At 30.6% G+C, this 23972-nt stretch overlaps 3 protein-coding genes across 3 annotated transcripts; all 3 read left to right on the top strand.

The window, feature by feature from the left end:
* Nucleotides 1–4808: 4808 nt before the first annotated feature.
* LOC107026742 (probable aspartyl protease At4g16563) lies at nucleotides 4809–6865 on the top strand. The gene has a single exon (XM_015227820.2). The coding sequence runs from the start codon at nucleotides 5140–5142 to the stop codon at nucleotides 6586–6588; it is 1449 nt and encodes a 482-aa protein (XP_015083306.1). The 5' UTR covers nucleotides 4809–5139; the 3' UTR covers nucleotides 6589–6865.
* Nucleotides 6866–13680: 6815 nt separating this feature from the next.
* On the top strand, nucleotides 13681–17800 carry LOC107028056 (phosphatidylinositol/phosphatidylcholine transfer protein SFH11). The gene is made up of 12 exons (XM_015229113.2): nucleotides 13681–13766; nucleotides 14349–14710; nucleotides 14780–14879; nucleotides 15058–15324; nucleotides 16013–16090; nucleotides 16301–16402; nucleotides 16506–16555; nucleotides 16679–16787; nucleotides 16887–16970; nucleotides 17158–17277; nucleotides 17352–17393; nucleotides 17465–17800. Exons 2-12 carry the CDS (start codon nucleotides 14364–14366, stop codon nucleotides 17534–17536), a joined length of 1371 nt encoding a protein of 456 aa, XP_015084599.1. The 5' UTR covers nucleotides 13681–13766; nucleotides 14349–14363; the 3' UTR covers nucleotides 17537–17800.
* Nucleotides 17801–18484: 684 nt separating this feature from the next.
* Nucleotides 18485–23709, top strand: LOC107026931 (vesicle-associated protein 1-1-like). Its single transcript, XM_015228066.2, has 7 exons — nucleotides 18485–18695; nucleotides 18794–18864; nucleotides 18948–19029; nucleotides 19500–19615; nucleotides 19825–19980; nucleotides 22946–23023; nucleotides 23258–23709. The coding sequence occupies exons 1-7, from the start codon at nucleotides 18644–18646 to the stop codon at nucleotides 23369–23371; spliced, it is 669 nt and encodes a 222-aa protein (XP_015083552.1). The 5' UTR covers nucleotides 18485–18643; the 3' UTR covers nucleotides 23372–23709.
* Nucleotides 23710–23972: the final 263 nt, after the last annotated feature.

Raw genomic sequence — 23972 nt, forward strand, 5'->3', positions numbered from 1 at the left:
GGGGGGGGGGGGGTTAATATGATTAATTTATGGTGGGAAATGTCATCTTCAATATATTCAATGGTTATTAGTAGAATGAAGTGACATTGAACTCAAGAGCATTGGATATAGAGCAAGAGTTGTCCCTATTGCCATTTCATTGGAATTAGGTTCATGCACCTTGTAATTGCTCATCTCTATTTTTATTCGATGTTGGATCGCTCATTGAATCTCTGATTAATTTAGATTGCGCATTACAAGACTCTTTCTAGAAATGGCGCTTTCAATAGATTTTTATCTTCACTTATTTGAGTTCTTTTGAGTTATTAGGGGAGAGGGGTGTGGGTGTGGGTAAATATTGTGTCATTTTCTTATAATTAGGCATAAGTTGAATTAATAGTGATGACAACCAAGGCTAATATATAGGTAGTTTAGTGATATTAATGAAAAATCACGATCTATAATTTGCAGGAATATCCTAAATTTTATCAAAATGAGTGCGTCGATAAAATTCCGATTATAACAATTGTAATATAGAAATCCCTTAGACATAAGCATGGAACATTTCATGTGTTACCCTTGATATTCATTACTTATTTTTTAAATTATATTTTTTAAACATAATTATTTAAAAAGCGTAAAATGTAAACTGAACAAATAAAAGCTTTCAGTTGCAATAAAAGATCTGTGAAATGTCTTTAATTTTGGACAATGAATGGACTCTGTGCTCTTAATACAGCTAATGCCATTGATGATACTCTCTCTTATTGTTTGACCTTGACATGGTTGACTTTTTACCAATTTTAATTTCTTTAAATTTATTTTATTTTAAAATTTTGGTCTGACATTAAATAAGTTCAAATATTCCCTGGGTTGTTACCTGTCCAAAAATTTAGGCTTATCCATTATTCATTCATCTCACTTTATTGATATTTTTATCCTTCTTTTTATTTGTTTATTTTAAATTTTGTGTTTTTAATAAATTGAAATAGATATTTATATTTTAAAAGTAATAAGATAACAGTAACTGTTATAAAACACTTAAGTTTTGTAAAATGATTTGAGAATAAGTACTGTGATAACTAACAAGTATGTGAGGATTAAATTTGAAGAATTTTTTTCCTTCATACGCTAAACAATGATGAAATAAGAATTTTTATTAAGACTGTTTAAAATATAAAAAATAAAACACAGAAAAAAATATTAAAAGGAGGTTTGATATTTATTATATGTACATAAAAATAATAATTATAATAATTTATAAACAATGTAATTTTCTGCTATACTATAAGGTTACGCTATTAATACTAAAAGTGACCAACTAAAAAATAGAATTATACTTTTAATATAATAAACAAGTAAAAGTGAATAAAGTGATAAATTAAAAAATAAAAATATACTTCTAATATAATAAACAAGTAAAAATGAATGAAATAATTAGTGATTTTCGTATTGAATTGACTCATATTTAGTCTATACTTTGACTAGAAAATTAACTATTAAAACTTCAAGTTTGTACTGCTTTCATAATTAATAGACTCATATTTAGTCTATACTTTGACTAGAAAGTTAACTATTAATACTTCAAGTTTACTCAAACGTCCTATTCTCCATTGTTTATGAATTTAAAGTTTTTTTTTTTTTTTGCATTTAAATGGATATAAATAACGGGAATATAATAAAGAGATAAAGGAAAAAATTATGTTAAGGATAACAAATTATGAGTGATCAATATATGACCCTTTTTTATTTTGCTGATTTTGGCTCATAAGCACTTTTGATATTCACTAAATACGTAAAAGAATATGTTTATAAGTTAGTTTAACCAGTCTATACGATTAATCAAACACCCCTTTTGTTATACAAAAGAGAAAATCTATATTGAATTGTTTCAAAAAATTGTTCACGTTGTTCAAGATCATTGAAATCGTAATAATACTACAAATCTCTCGTTATCATTAATCTCCCCTTCATAAAACTGATTATATAAGATTTTAACTAATTTGGATTAGTTAAAATGTAAATATTTAATTTTAAAAAAAAAAGAACTAAAAGTCTGTAATTTTATCCACTTGCTTATACTGAAAGTGACTGTTTGCTTAAGATCCATGCACTTGGATAAGCACAATTATTTATAATTTCATGATAGATTTACATAGTCAAAAATTAAATAATATAGTATAAATTTATCCCATCAAATTTGAGGTTATTTTATCTTACCTTTCAAATGGAATATAGATCATTTTAAAGATTATCGTTTAGAAATTATTTAATCAACAAATCAATGACTCCTAATATTATTGCATGCATAGAATTTTTATCTTTATTCTGATTCATTTGGAACGAGAGATAAAGAATAATTAAGTTTAAAATTAATTTTAGAATAAGTTATTTCGTATTTGGTTCGAATTTACGGATAACTTATATCAATATTATAAATTTTTTTTCTCACTAAAAATGAAATAACAATTTGAAAATAACTCGTTCACTAATCAAACGAGAAAATAAAAGTGGGAAACGTTTTAATATGAGCCAAGAACGGTCAATTCAACTAGTAAAGATGCCTTTCCATTCAAATTCATTTTCACAAGCCTTTGAAAATATATATATTTCAAAATATGTTAGTACTTTGTTCATTTTCAATTGAATATGATGTTTCACCCCAAAACAATTTGACACCTTGATACATAATTGAAAAATTATCTTGTGAAAATGCACCAATTTTTTTTTATTTTTTTAATGCTTTAGTATAACTTTAAACCATTTTAGGAGTCATTTGATTCACGTATTAAGTTATCTCAGTATTAAAAATATAACTTCATATAAGTTTTGAATTACTTTATTTCACTTTATAGACAGTATAAAATCGTAATGAATTTGTACCTTTTACTAAACAAAATATAAATTATTCAAATTTAATTTTGAAATAGCATTATTTTATCCCGTAAACCATAAATTCCTTCATATTTTGTTCCATTTTACTTAAACTCATATATTAAAATAAATATTTAAGCAAATCAAACAATTTTTTTATAATATTCCTAATCTTAAATAATTATATACAATAATAATAGCAAAATTTATAATTCCTAAATAGTACTAAATAATATTAATTTAATAAAATATACTTTTAATTTAAAAAAAATTAAAAATATATCAGGTCAAACAAAAGCGATATAATATAAAATAGAGGGATTATAAAACTATTTTAAATGACACTTAAGATACATCCAAATTATAATAGACATAATAATAATATGGTGTCCAATATTTTTATTTTTTAGCTCCATATATAATCAAATTTTGAATGGTGTATAGATACAAAATAATATTTTCCACGTACCAACATTTTATAAAATGTTTTTAGAAAGTGGACCAAAATGAAGTGGGGAATCCCCAATCTCCATCAATCTCATGTCTTTTCCTCCTACATAATGACACTATACACGACTATCACAATTCACATTCCATACTCAACGGCCCTTCCCATTATTTGGAAGCATATGAGAATCTACGATATATCGTTCGTATAAATAATTTTTATCTTTAATATAGAAGATGAAATGATAAAAGTAAAACTGTAAAGATAAAGGTGTAAAAATGAAGGGATTGGAAAAAGGGAGAATTTTTGCGATTATATATAGAAATACCTCTTCTAACTCAAGAGTTGTAAAGAGAGTTGTCGAAGTTACTAGCGTATAAACATTAATAACATGTGTATTCGTTTTATTCTAGGAGGAAATAATCTATAATCTCAAATATAAAAAGGTTAAATTTTCTAAAGAATACACAATATCTTGGACAATTAAGGGTATATTTGGTTATGAAACTTATTTTAACGTATTTTTTTCGATGATCAGACAGCGTAAAAGTTAAAATTATTTGAAAATAATATACCAAACCCCATGATGAGATGGAGTTATTAGGTGCAGTCACTTCCAAGTTGTTTTACCCATTCTTTGAATTGTGCGTTTCGTGTAGACACCAAATATATTCATGACTTGTCTTTACTTCTCTACAAGGACAGAATATTACTATTAACTATTTACCTTTTTCCATACATTTTACTGCTCCTTTCGTACTAAAGAAATCATGGTACTAGTAATTCCAAATACATTTGTCTCCACTAGAGGTTCTAACAATAGATATTTTGTTCGAGTTTTATGAATCTAGTAATTTTTATTAAGAAATATTTTATCTGAATAATATTTTTTTTTATGAATTCATATTAGTTAAATTGCATAAAAACGTGTATTAAGCATAGTGTGACTTTTATCTACTTACAAAATTTAACATATTTATAAGTTTTGACTATTTCAGTTGAAGTTACAAAAAATAACATTTGAAATTTGAGTGTAGTAAAAGTTTGCGAAATTGAGTATCAAAGAATCTTCACTTGCCCCATAATTATTTTAATTTGGGTCTTAGAAACCCATCTTCACTTAGCCAATCACGAGAGACTATTTGATTAGACATAAAATTATTTTTTTTTATTATTTTAATTATAACAAAATTATATCATGATTTTAAATAAATTATTTATTTAACTATAAATGATTTCAGTAAATTGTGACGGAAGAGTAAGAGTATATTTGGATTAATTTAAAAGTTTATCAAATATATTTTTAAGAGTGTCTGATAATATTTAAAAATAACTTAAACTATTACTTGTTGCACCAAATCAATAACCTTACTAGTAGGCATGTTTTTTCTCTGGAATTTCAAGATACGATACAACTTATGTAAACTATATAAAAAATATAAATCGTATAAATGTTATACGATAAAACATTGAGTTGGATCGATTTAAGCCACCTTCAAACTAAGTAAGTCATTTCGAAATTGTTTGAATTCAAAGAAAAAGGCTTTTATGTACAATTAAAAGATTACCATTTCTCATAAACCCCTCCCCTAAATCCTCACCAAACCAGTAGCAGCAGCAGCTTCGTCCTCTTCTCCTCTGCCACTCCCTTTATAAACCTCTGTTTTCTTCCACTCTTTTGTATACAACAAACAAAGCAAAATCTCTCTCTTCTCTCTCTATCTGTGAGTCTGTGTACATAAAAGATAAGGTCCAGACTCCAGTACAGTTTTCAGCTGTTTATTTGTTCATTTGAAACAATACTCTGTTTTCTGCAAAAACCTCTCTTTTCACCAACAATGGCTTCCTCTTCTGTTTTCTTCACTCTTCTCATTTTCATCTCTATGTTCCTTTTCTATTCTGCTTCTGGAACGTTGGTTTTCCCTTTAACCCATTCTTTTTCAAGAACCCAATTCAACAGTACTCATCATCTTCTAAAATCCACCACTGTTCGCTCCGCCTCTCGTCTCCATCACCACCGTCATCCCCACCGTCAAGTTTCTCTTCCTCTAACTCCGGGAAGTGATTACACTCTCTCCTTTTCACTTGGGTCTCAGACTATTTCGCTATACATGGATACTGGTAGCGATGTCGTTTGGCTCCCCTGTCATCCATTTGATTGTATTCTCTGTGAAGGGAAGTATAATCCTACCTCTATCCCTAACCCTGGTCCTATCAACCTCACCTCCGCCGTCCCTGTCTCGTGCAAGTCACGTGCTTGTTCCGCCGTTCACTCTTCGTTACCGTCCTCCGACCTCTGTACTATAGCGAAATGCCCACTTGAAGATATTGAAATTTCTGATTGCAAGTCGTACTCGTGTCCACCCTTTTACTATGCTTATGGTGATGGAAGTTTCATCGCGAAGCTTTACAGCGATGAATTATCAATACCCATGTCGTCTCCATCGTTGATTTTGAAGAATTTTACATTTGGGTGTGCACACAGTGCTCTCGGTGAACCCATCGGAGTAGCTGGATTTGGCCGGGGGACACTTTCATTGCCGGCGCAACTCGCGAATAACTCCCCGGAAATCGGAAATTACTTCTCTTATTGTTTAGTTTCTCACACTTTTGACACCAATCAAGTTCATCGACCGAGTCCGCTCATTCTCGGCCGATACTCAATCGATGAAAAAATGAAACAGATGAAGAATTATTACTCCGATTACGCTTACACCCCAATGCTCGAGAACCCAAAACATCCATATTTCTACAGCGTCGGACTCGAAGGTGTATCAATCGGAAAAACAAAAATCCCGGCGCCGGCGAGTTTACGGCGAGTTGACAGAAGAGGAAACGGCGGAATGGTGGTGGATTCCGGTACAACTTTCACTATGTTACCTTTGAAGTTCTATGAAACAGTGGTGACTGAATTCGACCGGAGAGTTGGACCGGTTTTGAAAAGAGCAATCCCGGTCGAGGAAAAAACCGGTCTTCACCCGTGTTACTATATGGACTCCGGTTCAAAAAATGTGCCGCAGCTGTTACTACATTTTGGGGGAAATTCCAGTGTGGTGATGCCCAGGAGAAACTATTTTTATGAGTTCGTTGATGATGAGAAAGTGAAAAGAAAAGTAGGATGTGTGATGTTGATGAACGGTGGTGATGAAGGGGAAAGTGGGCCCGCAGGGATATTAGGAAATTATTTTCAACAAGGATTTGAAGTTGTTTATGATTTAGAAAAGAAGAGAGTTGGATTTGCAAAAAGGAAGTGCGCATCTTTGTGGGATAACTTGAACCAACACTAACGTGCGCCGTTGTGTAGTAGAATAATTTTGACGTTGACTTTGACTTTGAGAGTCAAAGTCAAGGGGAGTTATATGGGTCGGGTCGAGTTGAAAGATATTTTAAGAATAAAAGTGTTTAATTTATTTTTTTTAATTTCTGTATGTTATTGTATAGTTGGAGTTTTGGTACATATTAGAAAAAAAAAATCATGAAAAATAGAAAGGAGGAGAAAGGAATAAAATATGGATGTAAATATTTGGCAATTGAAATTGTTAATTATTTTTTTGATTATGTAAATTGGCTCTGAATGTTTAATATTTGTTTGTGTAGTTTTATTTAAATGACATTTACTCAAACAAATGTATATATGTTAATTTATAGGAAACTTAGGTAAATATACTATAAATAAAAAATATTTATATTATAACTTTAATATTTTCTTTTTATTTTGTCAATTTTAATATATTTATAATACCTTTTAATTTTATATTATAAAAAGTAATTTATGCACATAATATACAAGTTTTATTGATGGATAATACATTCATCATACATTTCAATACACTAGTGTTAGCTTCTTTCAAAATAAATATTATATATTTTACAAAATAGTTATAATACATATATATTGCCTACTTAATTCACTTTTAATAAATATTGCAGATTTAACATAATATTATTATAAATAGTAATAAATAAAAAAAATATCGTTAAAATTAGTAATCGTTTATTAAAAGACATTCACCCAATTAATGTTTCCTTAATTTATTTAACTAGAGATCTCCGAACAAAGTCGCTTTTATTAGGTAATTTAGTCAGATTTTAATATAAATATATTTTTTATCGCTTTTTATTTGTCCATTTTAATAAAAATTAAGGAGTAATTTTATTACTTATTATATCCTAATTAAAAACTAAATTCCAGCATAAGAGAGAAAACAAACAGAAAAAGGGCATTTAGTATTCAAATATTTATGTGAAAGCACACAAATAGAAACTGTAGAGTGTTGATAGCTCATCAAACAGAGGTCTGCTTCGGCTGTCTCTGAAAATGAATTGCAGTACTCTCTCTCTCTTTTTTTTTTTTATAATTGAGAGGGTTGCTTCACATAATAATTCTCGCGCGAATTTAAATTTAATCAAGTAAAAATATGGCATTGAAACAAAATAACGGCAAGCCCTGTAGTTTACTTGTATAGTTACTGTTCCTATTTTTTTTCACTCGATATTTTGCGATTCAAATTAAAGCTTCAATTAAATTTAGACTACCTACTGTAATACTTCTCCGTCATAAATTGTTTGTCATTTGTATTTTTTGAAAGTCGATTTGATTAATTTTCTAAGTTAAGTTTGGTCAGATTAATTCGATATTTTAAACAAAAGAATTAGATATTCTAATGAAAAGTATTATAAATTGCAATTTTTTACATATTAATATGATAAAAGATACATCTTAAAATGTTAGTGAAAATTTTTATAATTTAACTTTAAAAATAGAAATTACAACAAATAATACCATACGAAAGAAGTTTACATTTGGAAGCGATATTCTAACTAAATTTTTTTATATTTAAAATTTAAACTCGATCTTTATAGTTAAGGATGAAACAGTTTTATCGCCGCTTTCACGCCGTTGGTAGTATGATAAGCTAATTGAAATAGGTTGAAAGGTGAGCCATGAAAGATGGAGGTCAAATAGAAGAAACACGTGGCAAAAGAAAACAAAGCACGCCGCCAATGGAGTATAAGAAGATGAGGTCATATAAAAAAATGTCACTAATTTCAATGACAAAATAGTGGGGCCCATATATTTAGAAACGTGTGTGTCTGCTCATTGCTTAGCTGTCTCCCACTGTACACAGTTTTTGGTGCATTTTATTATTAGCCATACGTGTGCACTCATTATTATTATTATTATTATTATTATTTTCTACATACTTCCTTCGTCTTATTGTTTTTCAAATTTGCTTTGCTTCACGAACAATGATTTGATTTGACTTGACACAAAATTTAGAAAAGACATTTTAATTTTATAATCTTAAATTCAAGTAAGGTTAAATTTACAAAATTGTTTTTAATTTTGTGGCCTTAAACATGCCATATTAAAAACTGAAATTAAAATGCTATTAAAAAAAGAAAGATGCCTTTTTTTTAAAATAGACTAAAAAAGAAAGAATATCATTCTTTTTGAAACGAAAAGAGTAAATTTTTTATGGAAATCTTGTTTACGACATTGACATTTAGTCTATCTTTTATGTTTTAAAATTTTTATTTATAGAATTTAAAAGAGAAAAATGACAAATATATTCTCGTAGATAGTATGTAAATAATTTTCGTCATACTTTTGAGTCAATTGGTGCTCCTGTCGTCAAAAAGTAGAGTATATATACCCTTTATACTAACAAACATATTTACATGTCTGATAATCTTATCTACCTATCCGTTATTTATCGACGGATAAGATTGCGCCACGTGTCCTTATTTAGTTTTCTGTTAGAGTGATAGGCATATATGCTCTAGTTGATGGACCGAAGGGGCATTAATGTCTCAAAAATATTACAAAGGATATCTGCATACTATTTACGATAGTTTAAAATATATTTATTTCTTTTCCCAATTTAAAATTATATTCGACATGTATTTTAATGATTTTTTTCGAAGTTTTATTAGCTAAAGTTTTGAATATTCAAAAATGAAACTGAGCTTCTTTTGAAAGTTAGAGGTATGTTTGGTATCAAGATTTTTTTTTTTTTTCATAAAGAGTGTTTATTTAAAGAAAAATAGAACAACAACAACAAAAATTAAATAAAATTTCACCAAATAATATTTTATAAAAATAAAGTATAGATATCTTAATACTGTCATTATTTTTTTTGAAAATAAGATTAGATTGCCAGCTTGCAGCCTTCCATTTGTTTTCATTCCAACAAACATAAAGCAGATTCACCAAGTTGAAGAAAAGGAAAAGAAAATATAAAATAAATTTGTACTTGTCCATGACCAATCATTAAAATTATAAATATTTTCTACGTGGCAATTTGTATAATATTTTCAAAAAAAAATTATTGTCTAAATTACTTCATGAATCATGACCATTTATATTGGTATAAATTGTTTATTAATTATCAACAAAAAAAAAAAGAAATATTATCTTGAATTATTGTAAAGTAATATTTTTTTTTGAAATGAATTAAAGAAAAATCTGTCACATAATTTGCAAAGAGGTAATATAATGATTGACGTTTTTTTTTTAATTTCTCACCGAGTGTTCAGTACACATATTTGGACTCTAATAACTAAATCACAATTTATTTCGGAAAGCTCCAAGTTGAGGGATAAAGCACTCCTTAACAATAACGAGTAAAAGTCAAACTCATATCTAATTAAAAATTAAAAAAAAAATACTTACTACTCCGCTACAATCGTTGATTGGCTGGATTTGCTTCTACTTACAACCATTTTGAAAAGTTTTTGAAAGATGGGACACACACATATATATATTTAGAGGTAGCAAAATTCCAGTTGTCTTTTTTAAAATTTATATGTTGTTTGTGCTTTTTGGTAGGGAGCCATTTGTCTGGTATAAACTAATAACAACAATTTCTTTTTTTTTTTTTATAATAAGTGAAATCCTAGACCTATAATATGCCACTTGAAAAATAATGGCTTAAAACACAACCAAGTGGTTCAACCATTTTCTTTCCATCCATAAAAAAATATTTTGTTTTTGTTAAAATAAGTGAAGTGGAAAAGCAAAAAAGAGGGGAAATTGTCTAACATCAAGTAGCTTTTTATTCATAATGGTGGAGACAAAAATACAAAAAAATATCCCACCAAGAATTTTAACTTCAAAAAAGTGTATTTGGTGTCGATAAAAATATTTTTCTAAAAAATAAGTAATATAATAGATATTTAAAAAAAATTATATATATAATTTAGATAAATATTATAAAAATCAAATCCCGTAAAGGAGAGAAAGGAGATTGGGGTAAGGGGGATGTGGGTAAATATTTTCTCTATTTATAATACTAAATGACGATGGAATATTGGTGTACCTATTTATTTCGTCTAAAATTAGTAGTACGAAATTTATAATTTAAAATTCTGAACTTATCTCTATATTCAACACAATTAAATTAAAAACATGTTGCGATTTAGTACTTCATAGGTAAAAATCATGAAAGGAACTTTCAACCATTACTATACTCCATTCCTTTTATTTCATTTGACTCCAATCGAAAGTATTTTACTAATTCTTTCTCATACTCAGAGATAGAGTTGCAATACTGTCATATGACTAGCTGGATATTCTTCATTAGAAAATTACAGTTCATCTATAAGTTAAATCTTACTTTATATTATAGCATTTTGAACATCTTCAAAATCAATAGAATCTCCACGACGTCCAAGTTCAATTTCTTGTGTTCGCATAATTGTGATGTTAAGTGAGTAGTAGCTCGGTGATAATTGGGTGTTGAAGTATGTAGAGCATGCAAGAATCGAATCCCTATGAAGTTACTTTGTTTTTTTAATGTGCTATCTAAAGTTTAAACAATCTGTAATAGCTTATACTGCTCTTAGTAATAAATAACTACATAAAATAGATTTAGTCACACTTAAAATTTCAAAGCATCATTAACAATCTTATTTTAACACAATACTCCCTCAATTAAAATATTCTTAAAATATGTTTCAGATCAGAAAAAATCAAGTAATATGAAAATAATAAAATATTATTTTAACAAACACTATGTCAATATATGCAAACTTCTAAATCATTGAATTCTTAACCAACAATAATTGAAGATTTCTGTGGTTCTAAATTTATTAAGGGATCACACTCAACACTAGTCTTTTCCACCAATTTTATGAACTTTGTCAAGTAATTGTTAGGTCCCCATAATTAAATACAACCCCATTATTACATATATATACGTGCTAATAGTTTAAAGAACAATGATATATGTTCTACAAACTTGTCTTGGTCAAAAACAATATAAAAAAATTATGATTGCTATTGCAATGATTGTGATCATGAGTTAAAATTTTCTTCTAAAAAACTAAATAGGATATGAAACCATGAAAATTGAAAAATAATACTTTTATTTTTTTATTCTAATACAGTTAAACTTCTCTATAACATATTAATATTATTCATTTATTCAAATATATGATTTTGGCTGTTATAAAAGAATGGTGTTATTAAAAAAATAATATGTAAAAGTTATAATGAAATATTTTCTATAGAAAATGATTGTTATAGAGAAATCTAATTGCACGAGAGATGTTATCGCGAAAATTAATTATTCAATGTAACCAACTTAATCATTGATTTGTTAGCACCTCATATTTTATTCCAGATTTAAAATACAAAAGTTTTAGCATCTAAATTTGGTGAAAAATTAACCTTTTGTTCCTTTGTACTTATTATTATTTAAATAAAACTTATGAATTTTAAAATTACATGAAAAATAATTACATTTAAAATATTTGTAAGTTGTTGCCAAAGAAAAAAGTTAAATTTTTATATGTATATCAAAATACTCATATTAACAGCTATAACAAACATAAAATTTTTTATGAAACACAATTATACAAACTATAGCTATAACATACAAATATAATTTTTATGTTTGCTAAACCTAAAATTTTTATCTTAGACTATGCGATTTGCCTAATTTTTACTTTAATTTTTTGGTGGGCCAAAGCTTAATGGGTTTCTAATGATCCAATATGCACGATCCACTTTAAAACTAAAATTGGGCCTTGAGTCCAAATTGGAGAAAATAAGCAAAAATAGTCCCTTATATTAGAAAAATTATTCTCTTAAATATTCGTTTTGCTCTTTTAATTTTGTCAAAAGTTACCATCTTTTTAATTTTCGTAAAATATTTAACAAATCTATTAGTTAGACAAAAGAGATCGTGGGAAAAAAACTTTTTAAACTAGAAATATCAAAGAAAAAAAAACACATCAAATCCTATAAATTCGTAAAACCAAAAATTATTTCAAACACCGAAAATAAAAATATAAAAAAATATAAAGTAGCAAAAGTCACACTACCCAAAAATAGATCAGAAATAACAAAAACTTTATCTCCAAATACGAGTTCGTAAAATTATTTTTTCACAATTTCTACTAAATTTAACATTTGATGTTTATTATCAACATTCGATAGACCAAAATCATTTTCTTTGTTCAGATCGGGAAGAAATGAGGTGATTGAGCCCTATCACAAAATGAGCAAATTATCGATTTATTAAAACATTACAGACAATTTATAGTCGATGCTAACACCTATATAAGGGATTATTTGAACCTTCCTTTACACTTTCTTTTACCATCATTTTACTCAAATACAAGTAGCTACTTTCCTTAGTGTAAAACACGTTTCACAATAAGAATATGCATTTCTCTCGGATTGAGAAAAGGTATTTTGTGCTTTTTTTCAACCTAAATTTTACTTTTTTTTTGTTTGTTGATGTACTATTGCTAAATACTTTCTCCTATTTCAATATGTTCAACATATTTTAATTTACACATTTCAATATGTTCAACATTTTTTAATTTACACAGGTTTTAAATAAAAGTATGTCAAATATATCAAAATGCAGATTAAAAATTGGATTTAAAAATTTGGATAAAAGGAAAAGAATCACTTTTTAAAACAGACTAAAAATGAAACTGGTCCAAACAAATCAAAATGGAGTTAAGTATTAATTCATCTGTCCCAATTTATGTGACCTACTTTATTTTTTTAGTCAATGTAAAAAAAAGTTGACAGATTTCTATATTAAGTAACAATTTAAATATAAAATACCTATTTTACCCTTAATGAAATAATTCACAGCCATTTTTGTGATTCACTTTGGACCACCCGCTTTAAAAGTATCTTTTGTTTCTTAAACTCTGTATCGAGTCAAACTACCTCACATAAAATGGGATAAAATGGGACGGAGTGAGTAGTATTTACTACTATTACTTATAACAGTATTCTATAGTTAGTTGTCACTAAGGTTTCCCGGGGTTTTCTTGACATTAAAACATTCGAAAATTATAAAGTATTTGATTCCATAGACTCACAAAAAGTTCATTCCTTTCAATAACTCTCAATGCATCTATTTATATTTTCTTCATTCTTCAATCAAATTCATTCTCTTTTTTGGTGTCTTCTTTCTTAATTTTCCAAAATTTATAGGCAAGTTTCTCTCTTTTCATCATATTTATTTTACCTTTATCCAACTCTTGATTGTACTTTCCTTGTTTTAACCATATATGATTAAGATTATTGTTGGATTTAAACTTGATACAGAAAAAAAGAACTTTTTTTCTTCTTCTTACATTGTGTTTACAATGTTCTATGATATTTTAAATTTGATATTACTTGCAACCCCCCTCCCATTAATGTTGTATGGAAATGAATGTTGCCCCTCTAAAGCCAATATCCACGAGATGAGTGATCGTTGAGATGCAAATGTTAAGATGAATACTCGGTGTTACAAGATTAGAAAAATTATTATATTTGTTAGAAGATGCAAGTAGCTAGCTCATATAGAGGATAGAATGAAGTAGACCTAAATTGACGAGGAATGAAGTTATCTCGTGTGATCTAGCAAAAGATAGAACACGAGGAAAATTGAAAACTAGTGTGATCATGAGAAGATTGATCTTCGTTAATGTTAGATTATCTTTTGATACAGAGTATTGAGAATTGAGATGTGAACTTGTGCTTTAATTTCATGATTCGCAAAGTAAACTTGATTTTGTTATGTGTTTACAGTTTAACTAGCTACACATGCGTACATCCAAAGAAACGTTTAAGGAAATACTAATTTCCGCTGGCATAAAAGGAAGTTCTCATAAAGAAGGAGAGTCTACTAAACAGAAGTCCAAAATTCTCCATCCTCCCATAGAGACTTTTTGGCAATTGCCTCCAACAAAAGAGCAGAAGAAGTCTATCAAATCAAGAACCGCGAAAACCATAATGTCTTTGACATTAAAGAAAAAGAGCAAAAGTTTGCAAATAATTCTTGGAGGATCACATGATCCTAAAGATGAACAAATTGTTGATTCATTTCGTCAGTTGGTTTTTCTTGAGGGTCAGCTGATAGATAAAAACAATGACTATCATACGCTTTTAAGGTATGCTTACATTTTTCAGTAAGTAAAGAGAAGATGAATTGAGTTTGATGTTACTTTATGTGAATACAGATTTCTTAGAATGAGGGATTATGATCTTCAAAAAGCAAAGAACATGTATTTGAACTATTTGAAGTGGCGAGAGGAGTTTCATGTGGACGAAATTTCCAAGGTGATTGAGTGACTGTATTGTTACTAGATGTCCTTCGATTTCTGTTACTATCAGTTGTTCCATGTACCTCGATTATTGTATTGTTTTGTTTACTATCTGTTGTTTTTAGTACTTCTTGATTGAAAATTTGCCTTATGTTCGACAGCTCTTTGATTCTTTGTCCATTATGATGCTGCAGGAGTTCATGTTTGAGGAATTCAATGAGGTTAAACAGTGTTATCCTCATGGATTTCACGGTGTAGATAGATATGGTCGACCAATATACATTGAAAGAATTGGAATGGTAAATCTCACTAGGCTACTTGAAGTAACTACTATTGAGAGATTTGTGAAATATCATGTGTCTGAACAAGAGAAAACATTGAACTGGAGATTCCCTTCATGTTCACTAGCTGCAAAGAAACATATAGCTTCCACCGTCAGCATCGTGGATGTGAAGGATGTGGTAAAACTCTGCATGTCTACTGTTTAATCTTTCACTTATTTGATAAGAATATTCACACTTTATTTGTATTGATAAGAATATTACCGAGGAACATGATCTTATATTAGGAGGTATGGACGACATGGATTATGGTTGAGGGTTAGTTAGATAGTTGAGCGTTGTCTCGCTTATCCATCTGTAAAGGGATTACCGAGGACATGATCTTAGATAGAAGGCATGAATGACATGGTTTTCGTGCTGCATATCATTCTCTGTCCCTGACCTATCTTGATAGAATGATTTGATCTTGGTAACACATTGAAATGCTTGAGTCTTCCCACCACACATAACAAGTTTAGATCTCTCACCGTGTCTGGTCATTGGAGAACTCTCTGGCATGATCTATCGAGTCTCCATCTATAGGTATCAATATATATCCACGCGATAGTTCCTTAAAGTTGGATTTTTCGTATGATTTAACATTATGTTTTTTTAAACTAAATTTGATTGACCTGTTGTTTCACTATGTCAGTTGTAAGAGTGTCATCAAATGAACTTGAAGAAAAAATCGAACTTCTTTGATGACAAAGTTCCATACATAGATGCTCAGCACTTTCCAAGAATTCTGCATTACTGATAACAAATGTATGCTTAGGTTCTTTATGCTTCGAAGAATCTCTAAACGAAACAAACCAATCTACTTTGACAGGGAATTTCAAACTTTTCGAAGCCTGCAAGGCTTCTCTTTCTGGAAATTCAGAAGATTGACAGTCACTATTATCCAGAGGTATGCTAGGTGATGCAAGTCTATTCTTTCTCTTCTCGAAATACCAACTTTTACTGTAAGTCTTGCTCCCTATAAGATGGTTGGAAGAAGGAGCAATATATATTAGCATAGTACTGTTATGCACATTATAATAGATTAAATTATGGTAAAAGAAGACGACAATACGCAAGAAAACTGATATTTGCTAATCATCAAGTTGCATTTCTACAGACGTTGCATCGCCTTTTTATCATCAATGCTGGATCTGGATTCAGAGTCTTGTGGAAAGCAATCAAGGCATTTCTTGATCAACGCACCCTAGCAAAGATTCAAGTACTTTCTTTTCCTTCTCCGTCACCTCCCTCTATGTTTCTCAACTAAACTAGGCCAACTAGGGAAGGGAATTATACTTTAAGACATACACCACAATTTACAGGTGCTCGGGAGCAACTACACGAAGACCTTACTAGAAGTTATTGATCCAAGGTAAAAAATTAATCAGCTCAACATTTTTCCATTTTATGTTTAGCACCTGAATGGATGCAAATACGCGTATCCAAGGTTGCTGCAGGAGTTGTTTTCTTCTGATACATGAAATTGCTTCTGCAGTAATCTTCCAACTTTCCTCGGTGGCAACTGCAAATGTTCCGAATATGGAGGCTGCCTTTTTAGCGATAAAGGACCATGGAATGACCCTTCAGTTACAACTTTACTTCAGGTTTTAACCTGTCGCGATGTTGATTCAAATTTAATGATATTTGGTATTATCATGACATGTATCTGAAAATGTTGAGTAAGATGTCACATTTTTGTATAGGCAATGCTTGAAGTTGAAGAGGAGAATATCGATGATGAAGAACAGAATTGTTCTGCTTCAAAAGATTCCTTTGATGGTCTTACTGTAAGCAAATTTAGTTTCAGAAAACATCTAAGATAACTTACCGACAAATCTGTTAGGCCCATACTTCATCTGTTTCAACTTGTTTGTCTGGTTTTGACTTGACACGAATTTTAAAGAAGTAAAGAAGACTTTTGAATCTTGCTTTCTCTACGAGTCAAGGGTCTGATCTCGAGCTTTGTAAATGCAGCCGGATAATGTAAGTATTAAGGATGTCTATGATGTGACTCCATCAAGAGATGATACTTTTGGACAGCCAGTTCTACAGAAGATCCTAACACTTCAAAGTGTAGTCAATGACACAAAATCAGTAAGTTGATTATTTTTCGTTTTCCTTGTTCTTCCTCTATACTATAGTTCATCGATACGATGTTTATGGCACAGAAAATCCAGGCATTGGAAGCTGCTCTTACGGACATGACATCGGTTAGTATGACACAAATATTGTACTGTTAAATTGTCGCTACAAACAGAACCTAAATGATCATGTTTTATAGGTGATAGAAGGACTTGGACAACCAATTGAAGAGCTGAAAAAACAAATATTAGTATCAAAGTTAAGAGCTTGAGTTACCAAATGAAGAATTTCAATCTTTTTTTTTGAAGTTTCTTGGTGTTGTCAATTGAATTTAAATAAAAAAGAGTAACTATGTTAAATAAGACAACCTGTTTACAGACAAAATTCAAGAAAAAAAATCAGTTCTTTTTAAATTTTGGTATAGTTTTGCTCAACCTTTTCAATTTTTATGCATGTTGTTGTATGTAAGGCTATATATCCGAGTTGATCTATGGACGAATATGCAAGTATAAGGGTGTGGTGTGAAGCATATGTATCTAGAGTTTGTTCATCGCAGAATTACAGTAATAACTATGCCTAAAGTCCAAGTTCGATTCGATCATGTTTCAGATAAATAGACAAAATTGAATGGACTGGTATAGACAATGATTTGAATTTGAGCTGCTGGAGACAAATTAAGTATATGACATATAAGTTTTGGTTATTTTAACTTTTATTCGAACTTGAGATAAGCAATGTGAGCAAGTTTCACATATAAATTTATATTTAAAATTTAATCATTAAGCAAATATATGATCATCAACAGGCAACACGTGCAAGCTAAACTTTTCTTTTTGGATCAAAGTATTAACAATAGAAGCATTTTTTAAATTAAAGTATTGATAATAAAGACATCTTTGAACCAAAATATCAATGATGAACACTTTATATTTTTTTTCATTCTGCATAATCTCAAACACATTATTGAACCAATAAATTGACAACATCTTTTAACCAAATTATTAATGTGCACATTTTTATTTAATTTTACTTAGTTTAAGAGCATTTTAAATCTTTTTCTATGATAGATTCTAAACTTTTTTAAAAAGTAAATATTTTAAATCCTAGACTTGAAAAAGAAAACAAATATTTTGAATATCTGTAAACTAAAAAAAAGAAGTAAATATTATTTACAAATCAGTCCCCATATATTTACTAAAAGCTAAATTAAGTCCACTTCAAAGAGCTTTGTGAATTGGGGTTTTTCCCTCCTAAGTACAGAAACAGAAGAGATATATACGGATCATCCCCAAATTTTATTACATTGTAAATTACCAGAAGAAGAAAAAAGTATCGATTTTTCCCCTTTTGATTCATTTTTTTGTGCTTTCAGAAGAAAATGAGCAGTGGAGAGCTTCTGAAAATCGAACCCCTTGAGCTCAAATTTCCCTGTTAGTTTCCTCAGTATCTCATACTTACTTTTTCCTGTTTTTTGCACATTTTTTTGGAATTTTTTTGATGCATTTCTGTGTATAATGTGTTTGATTAGTCGAGTTGAAGAAGCAGATCTATTGCTCGATTCATTTGTCAAATAATACTGAAGAGCATGTCGCTTTCAAGGTAATATTAATTATGTAATTATATATTTCTTTTGTTGAATTTTCGAATTAGCAACTTCGAATTGTTGTACATACTGTTTTCAGGTCAAAACGACGAACCCCAAAAAGTATTGTGTTCGACCCAATACAGGGATTGTGTCGCCCCGATCGACTTCTGATGTTATAGGTACATATTATAATTTTCTCCACTAAAATATTAGGGACTATAGTACTTTGAATCATTGAAAATATTATTAATTTAGTCCTTGTGATGTTTAAAACATCTTTAATCGTCGATTGATTGAAATGTGTATGTTTAGTTCCTTTAGAGTAACAGTGGAATATGGTGATCATGTAAAAATTGTGAATTTTCACAAGCAACGTATCAACTGTGCACATTTCAAGTAATTGAAGGTTAAATGTGCTTACTCGGATGCACCAGGATAAAATTAGAGATTATCAATAATTGAGACAAAAAATATTATAAGCCCAAAAATATTGGAAAAAAAATGAATTTTTGGAAAGTGAAGTCATTTAAGGTGTTTTTGAGGATGAAAATTTAAAGAAATGTAGATTGAAATTGGAAATAAGCGTTGTGATTTATGCTGTTAAAATGTCATGGTTGGTGAATAGTGTTTGTTTATGTATCTTTTGTAGTTACAATGCAAGCTCAGAAGGAGGCCCCTTCTGACATGCAATGCAAGGACAAGTTTCTACTTCAGAGTGTAGTTGCAACTCCTGGTGTTGCTGCCAAAGATATTACTCAAGAAATGGTAACAGTGCCATTCTTTTTTGTCCATTTTAAGTTTGTCAAGACTAGAAATGTGGAACCGTTGCGTATTTTACTGTCCAACACTTCAACAAGTGTTTGATTCTAAACTTAGTGTTGACAATTGAATAAGATCAAAAGAAGTTGGATCAACTATAGTTTCTGTATCAAACTTAAGTTTTAGTTTGTTGAATTGTAATGGTCTCTTTGTAGTTCAATAAGGAGGATGGACGTGTTGTTGATGAGTGCAAGTTGAAAGTGATTTATCTTCCCACAGCTCAGCCACCATTCCCGGTTGCAGAAGGATCAGAAGAAGGTTCTCCGCCAAAGGAATCCATGAAAGATAATGGCCATGAAAATGGTTCTGAGGTTATTTACTTATTTTATCACTTGTTTATGATTTTAATGGATGTGAGTTTGTGCACTGGGAACCATGATCATTATTTGATATCATTGTTACTTTCAGGTGTCTAGAACTTCATTGAAACTGATGAAAATCATCAGAGATTAATGGTCCACTTGCATTCTATAGTTCCTAACCATGTTCCATGAAAAGTCATCAATTTATGTGCTTCAGAGTGTGTGCCATACTTGTATGTGTGAGGATCAGAATTTAATGTATTTTCTAGACGTATGTCAAATGAAAATATATTAATATGTGTTTCTGAGTGTCCATCATACTTGTATGTGTGAATAGAAAAAGTTTTTAAGAGTGTGTGGCAGGTTCATCTTGCATGCTAGTTACATCTGGTGAGTTGTGGTAGGTCGACTATGCCATGTGTATGATGCCTGTTCCTATGATTAACTCAAGCCATATTTACTCTATGTCCTTGTATAAATGTCGTATGTGGATACAAATAGCACAAATGAGCTAGATAATTCAGAAATATCTTAGAGGTGCAAGACACGTCTTTGATGGTGTCAACATTAGACACAGTATGTCGTGGCTAGAAGAACACTGATTCTTCCAAAATATCTCTAAAGCTACAAAGCATGAATGCTCCATTGGTATAGGAAGCCGATAGTGGTTTGATTAACATGAGAGAGAGAGAGAAGGGTGTTGTTGGGTCTCAGCCTCCTGCTAACAATTGGTATTGCCTTCTTAAAGTTAAGATTTTCTCATGACATTTTCCTTACATTCTTATTTTTTTAAAAAATTTAAACTGTGGGACAAGCCCATTTATTCAAAAAAAGAACAAAAATGTGATGGCTTGGGTCCAGTAGTGACCCAAGCCCAAATACATATACCACATCTTGTATTGACAAAGTAAACTGGAAATGGAAAGTCTTCTCCTTCAGTGCTAGTCCCAGCTAATCCGCTTCCTCTCCGAACGACGTCGAGCTTCTCGCTTCCTCTCCGAACGACGTCAAGCTTCTCCGATGGTTTTTCTTTGATGAAAGGGAGATAAAAAAGTCACGAGCTTGTCCTTACATTTATATTATGGTAGAAGATTTTAAGAGAAAATGCAATTTGTAGTGTGTTGTTGGGATCTAACCACTCCTGCTAGCGACTTTTATGGTAGAATGGTGTTAGCAACGTAAACGTATGGTTGTTTTTCTCATCAGAAAGGATATTTAAATTCTTTGGCTGAACTATAATTCAGAAAGAACTAGCTTTATCCTTGACCTCTTTTCGGTTAGTTTCAAGTTTTTACATTTCCACTCAAGAATATCAGTAATAGAAGTCTACATGCTGAAATATCTGTTTCACTAGTTTTCTCTCCCAAGATGTCAGAAGTGTCTAATGTGTTAAGGTCAAAATCAGTTTGTATAACTTTGGAACTTGATCACTTATTCGGTCTGCTGGCTGCTAACGTACCAGCAATATCCCAAAGCTATCTTAGAAAAACCATCAGAATATACAACAACATACCCCGTATAGTCCCACAGGCCACAAGTCGGGTCCAGTGAGGGTGGGGTGCACGCATACCTTGCCCCTACTTTGTGAGGTAGAGAGGTTGCTTCCAATAAACCCCCGGCTAAAAACCAGCGGACTATAAATTTTCATATTATCCCATGTGACATTGAGCTGTGAACAAGCTGGTCTAGCGCAGTTGCTTTCTTTTCTTAATTAGTCCATGGAATTATTTTGCTTCGAGCAATTGATAAACTGAGATAAATGGTAGAACATGTGGTATTACAGTCACCTATTCATCTTGATTACTAGGTCCATGCAACTATGACATATGATTTTTCCCTACATTCTACCTTGCGCCAGAACTTCTAATTTATTTTTCCGACCTTCCTAATGTCCATCCCCAAAAAATATTCAGAATGTATCTACTAATTTTAACATTCCAATTTTACCGTTGACATGGCTTCTTGTTTGCTCCACCAGATACAAGACACTGTTTTGTACAAGGGTACTTTGGTAGTTTATTCATAAATGGGTAAATTTTCAAATGTCTTTGTTTCTTTCTGAAACTTCATGTCTCGTCAAACAATGCCAAACAAATTGGGATTGATGGACTATTAAATATTTTTAGATTTTTTCTTCAGTGTTGACTCTTCAAATATTCTTTATCTTGAAATGTAGTGAATGATGCAATTAAGTGAATATCACTCTTTTCATGTTTAATTCTACATTTCTTCCCTCATTCTTTTAAGCTATGTATGGTTCCGAAAAGGAGAAGGAAAAGATAAGTGAGGGAAGTTCACTGGTTAGTTACTTCCTAGGTGGAGGAGCATCCGTCATTCTGGGGTATAGTCACAATCAGAAGGTTGTCGTGAAAGAGATACTTCCGCTCTTTTTTATCCAACTTAGGACGCGCTGAAAAGGTGATGGAGGGGTACCAAAACTTCCTCATTTCCTTTCTTGTAGAATGAGGGCAATGACCAATTGGCCTTCCTCTTTTACTTCCCCCTTTTACCCTAAAACTCAAATTAGTGTGCATATTAGTGCACCTTTTTGGTCCTATTTTGGGTAGGTTGCTGCTAGATTTCTACTACCATCTCACTTTCTCTTATACATTTAACTCCTTTTTCAAAACCAAAAAAGGTGAAATACCTGACTTAACTACAGGATGTAAATTTAAAGATGGTTTGGTGTATGAGGCAGTGATACTGGTGTCTTAGTTGACATAGCGCTGGCCAGGTTATTTTCACCTTTTGCTTTGTTAAAAAGTTAATGAACAAAGCAGTCATGTATGTGTTTGTCGGTTAAGCATCAGTCAGATGAAAGCACTTCTTAAGGTTTGTGGTTGCATTATGTTATGTCTACTAAGAACAAATTATAGGAGGAAACGTTAGGATTAAAATTCCTGATTGGCTTTCCAATTGGATTACTTGCTTCAACTATGTTCCCCCTTCTTCAGCAAAAGCTTTTCTGTTTCAGGCAAAATCGGTTATTTCCAGATTGATGGCTGAAAAGGCTGCTGCCCTTCAGCAGAGCAACAAACTTCGTCAAGAGCTGGTGAGCTTTTATCTTTGTTGGTTTGATTTCTTTTTCATGTTGCCTAAAATTCCAACGCTTTTCTGTCATTCTTTCCCATCTTTGGTTTTGTGTTTCTTTTCTCCTGATTAGTCCAGGTCTCATTCTTGTGATTTAAACTTTAAACAATGTCTGTCTTTCAACAGTTTGGGTCTGACTGTTTGTTATCCTTTAGTCACAATGCTCTACTTCATGAATCATGAATCCTTTCTGTAGGAACTTGTAAAACGTGATATGACTAGAAGTCGCAGAGGTGGCGTTTCCTTCATCCTTGTTGTCGTGGTTGGCTTGCTGGGAATACTTTTGGGGTACATTCTCAAAAAGTCATGAGCATTCATCAGATGATCAGTCATTTTACATCTGTATCTCAACTCAACAGAATTGATCAGTGAAAAAAAGGAGATTGTGGCCGGTGATAGCAGCAATTCTCACATTGTCTTAGTTAGCTGCAGCCTTTAGTAGGAAAAATTTGTGCAGCTAGAACCTTTCAATTGGCCTATATTATAATTTTATATAACTCGTAGTTTCTCGTGTTGGATCGTAAATTGTTATGAATAGGTAAATCAATCATTTGTCCTTGACGAATCTGCTCGGCTTTCTACTTCTACTTTCTGTAAATGTAAACGAGCTTTTTCGAACATTTCAAATATGATGGTTCAAAATCGCAATCAATCAAAGCATTTGATAATGTTAGGTAGAATAAATATTTAAAAGTCAATTATCGTAAAGGGAGAAAGAAGAATGACTATTTTTTTGCTGAAGTTAAGGGACAAGTTAGATTTTAAATATTTAAAGACATATCGACATCTTGTTCACGTTAAGTTTCACTTACTTGATAAAAAATAATTAAATGAAAGTTAAGGACATAATAGTAATTTGAAAAATCCAGAAGCGTTATGTCTATTGTCTACTAGCTTCTAGAAGCGTCTTC

The sequence above is a fragment of the Solanum pennellii genome, chromosome 8 (assembly GCF_001406875.1).
Source record: "Solanum pennellii chromosome 8, SPENNV200".
Taxonomy (NCBI): Eukaryota; Viridiplantae; Streptophyta; class Magnoliopsida; order Solanales; family Solanaceae; genus Solanum; species Solanum pennellii.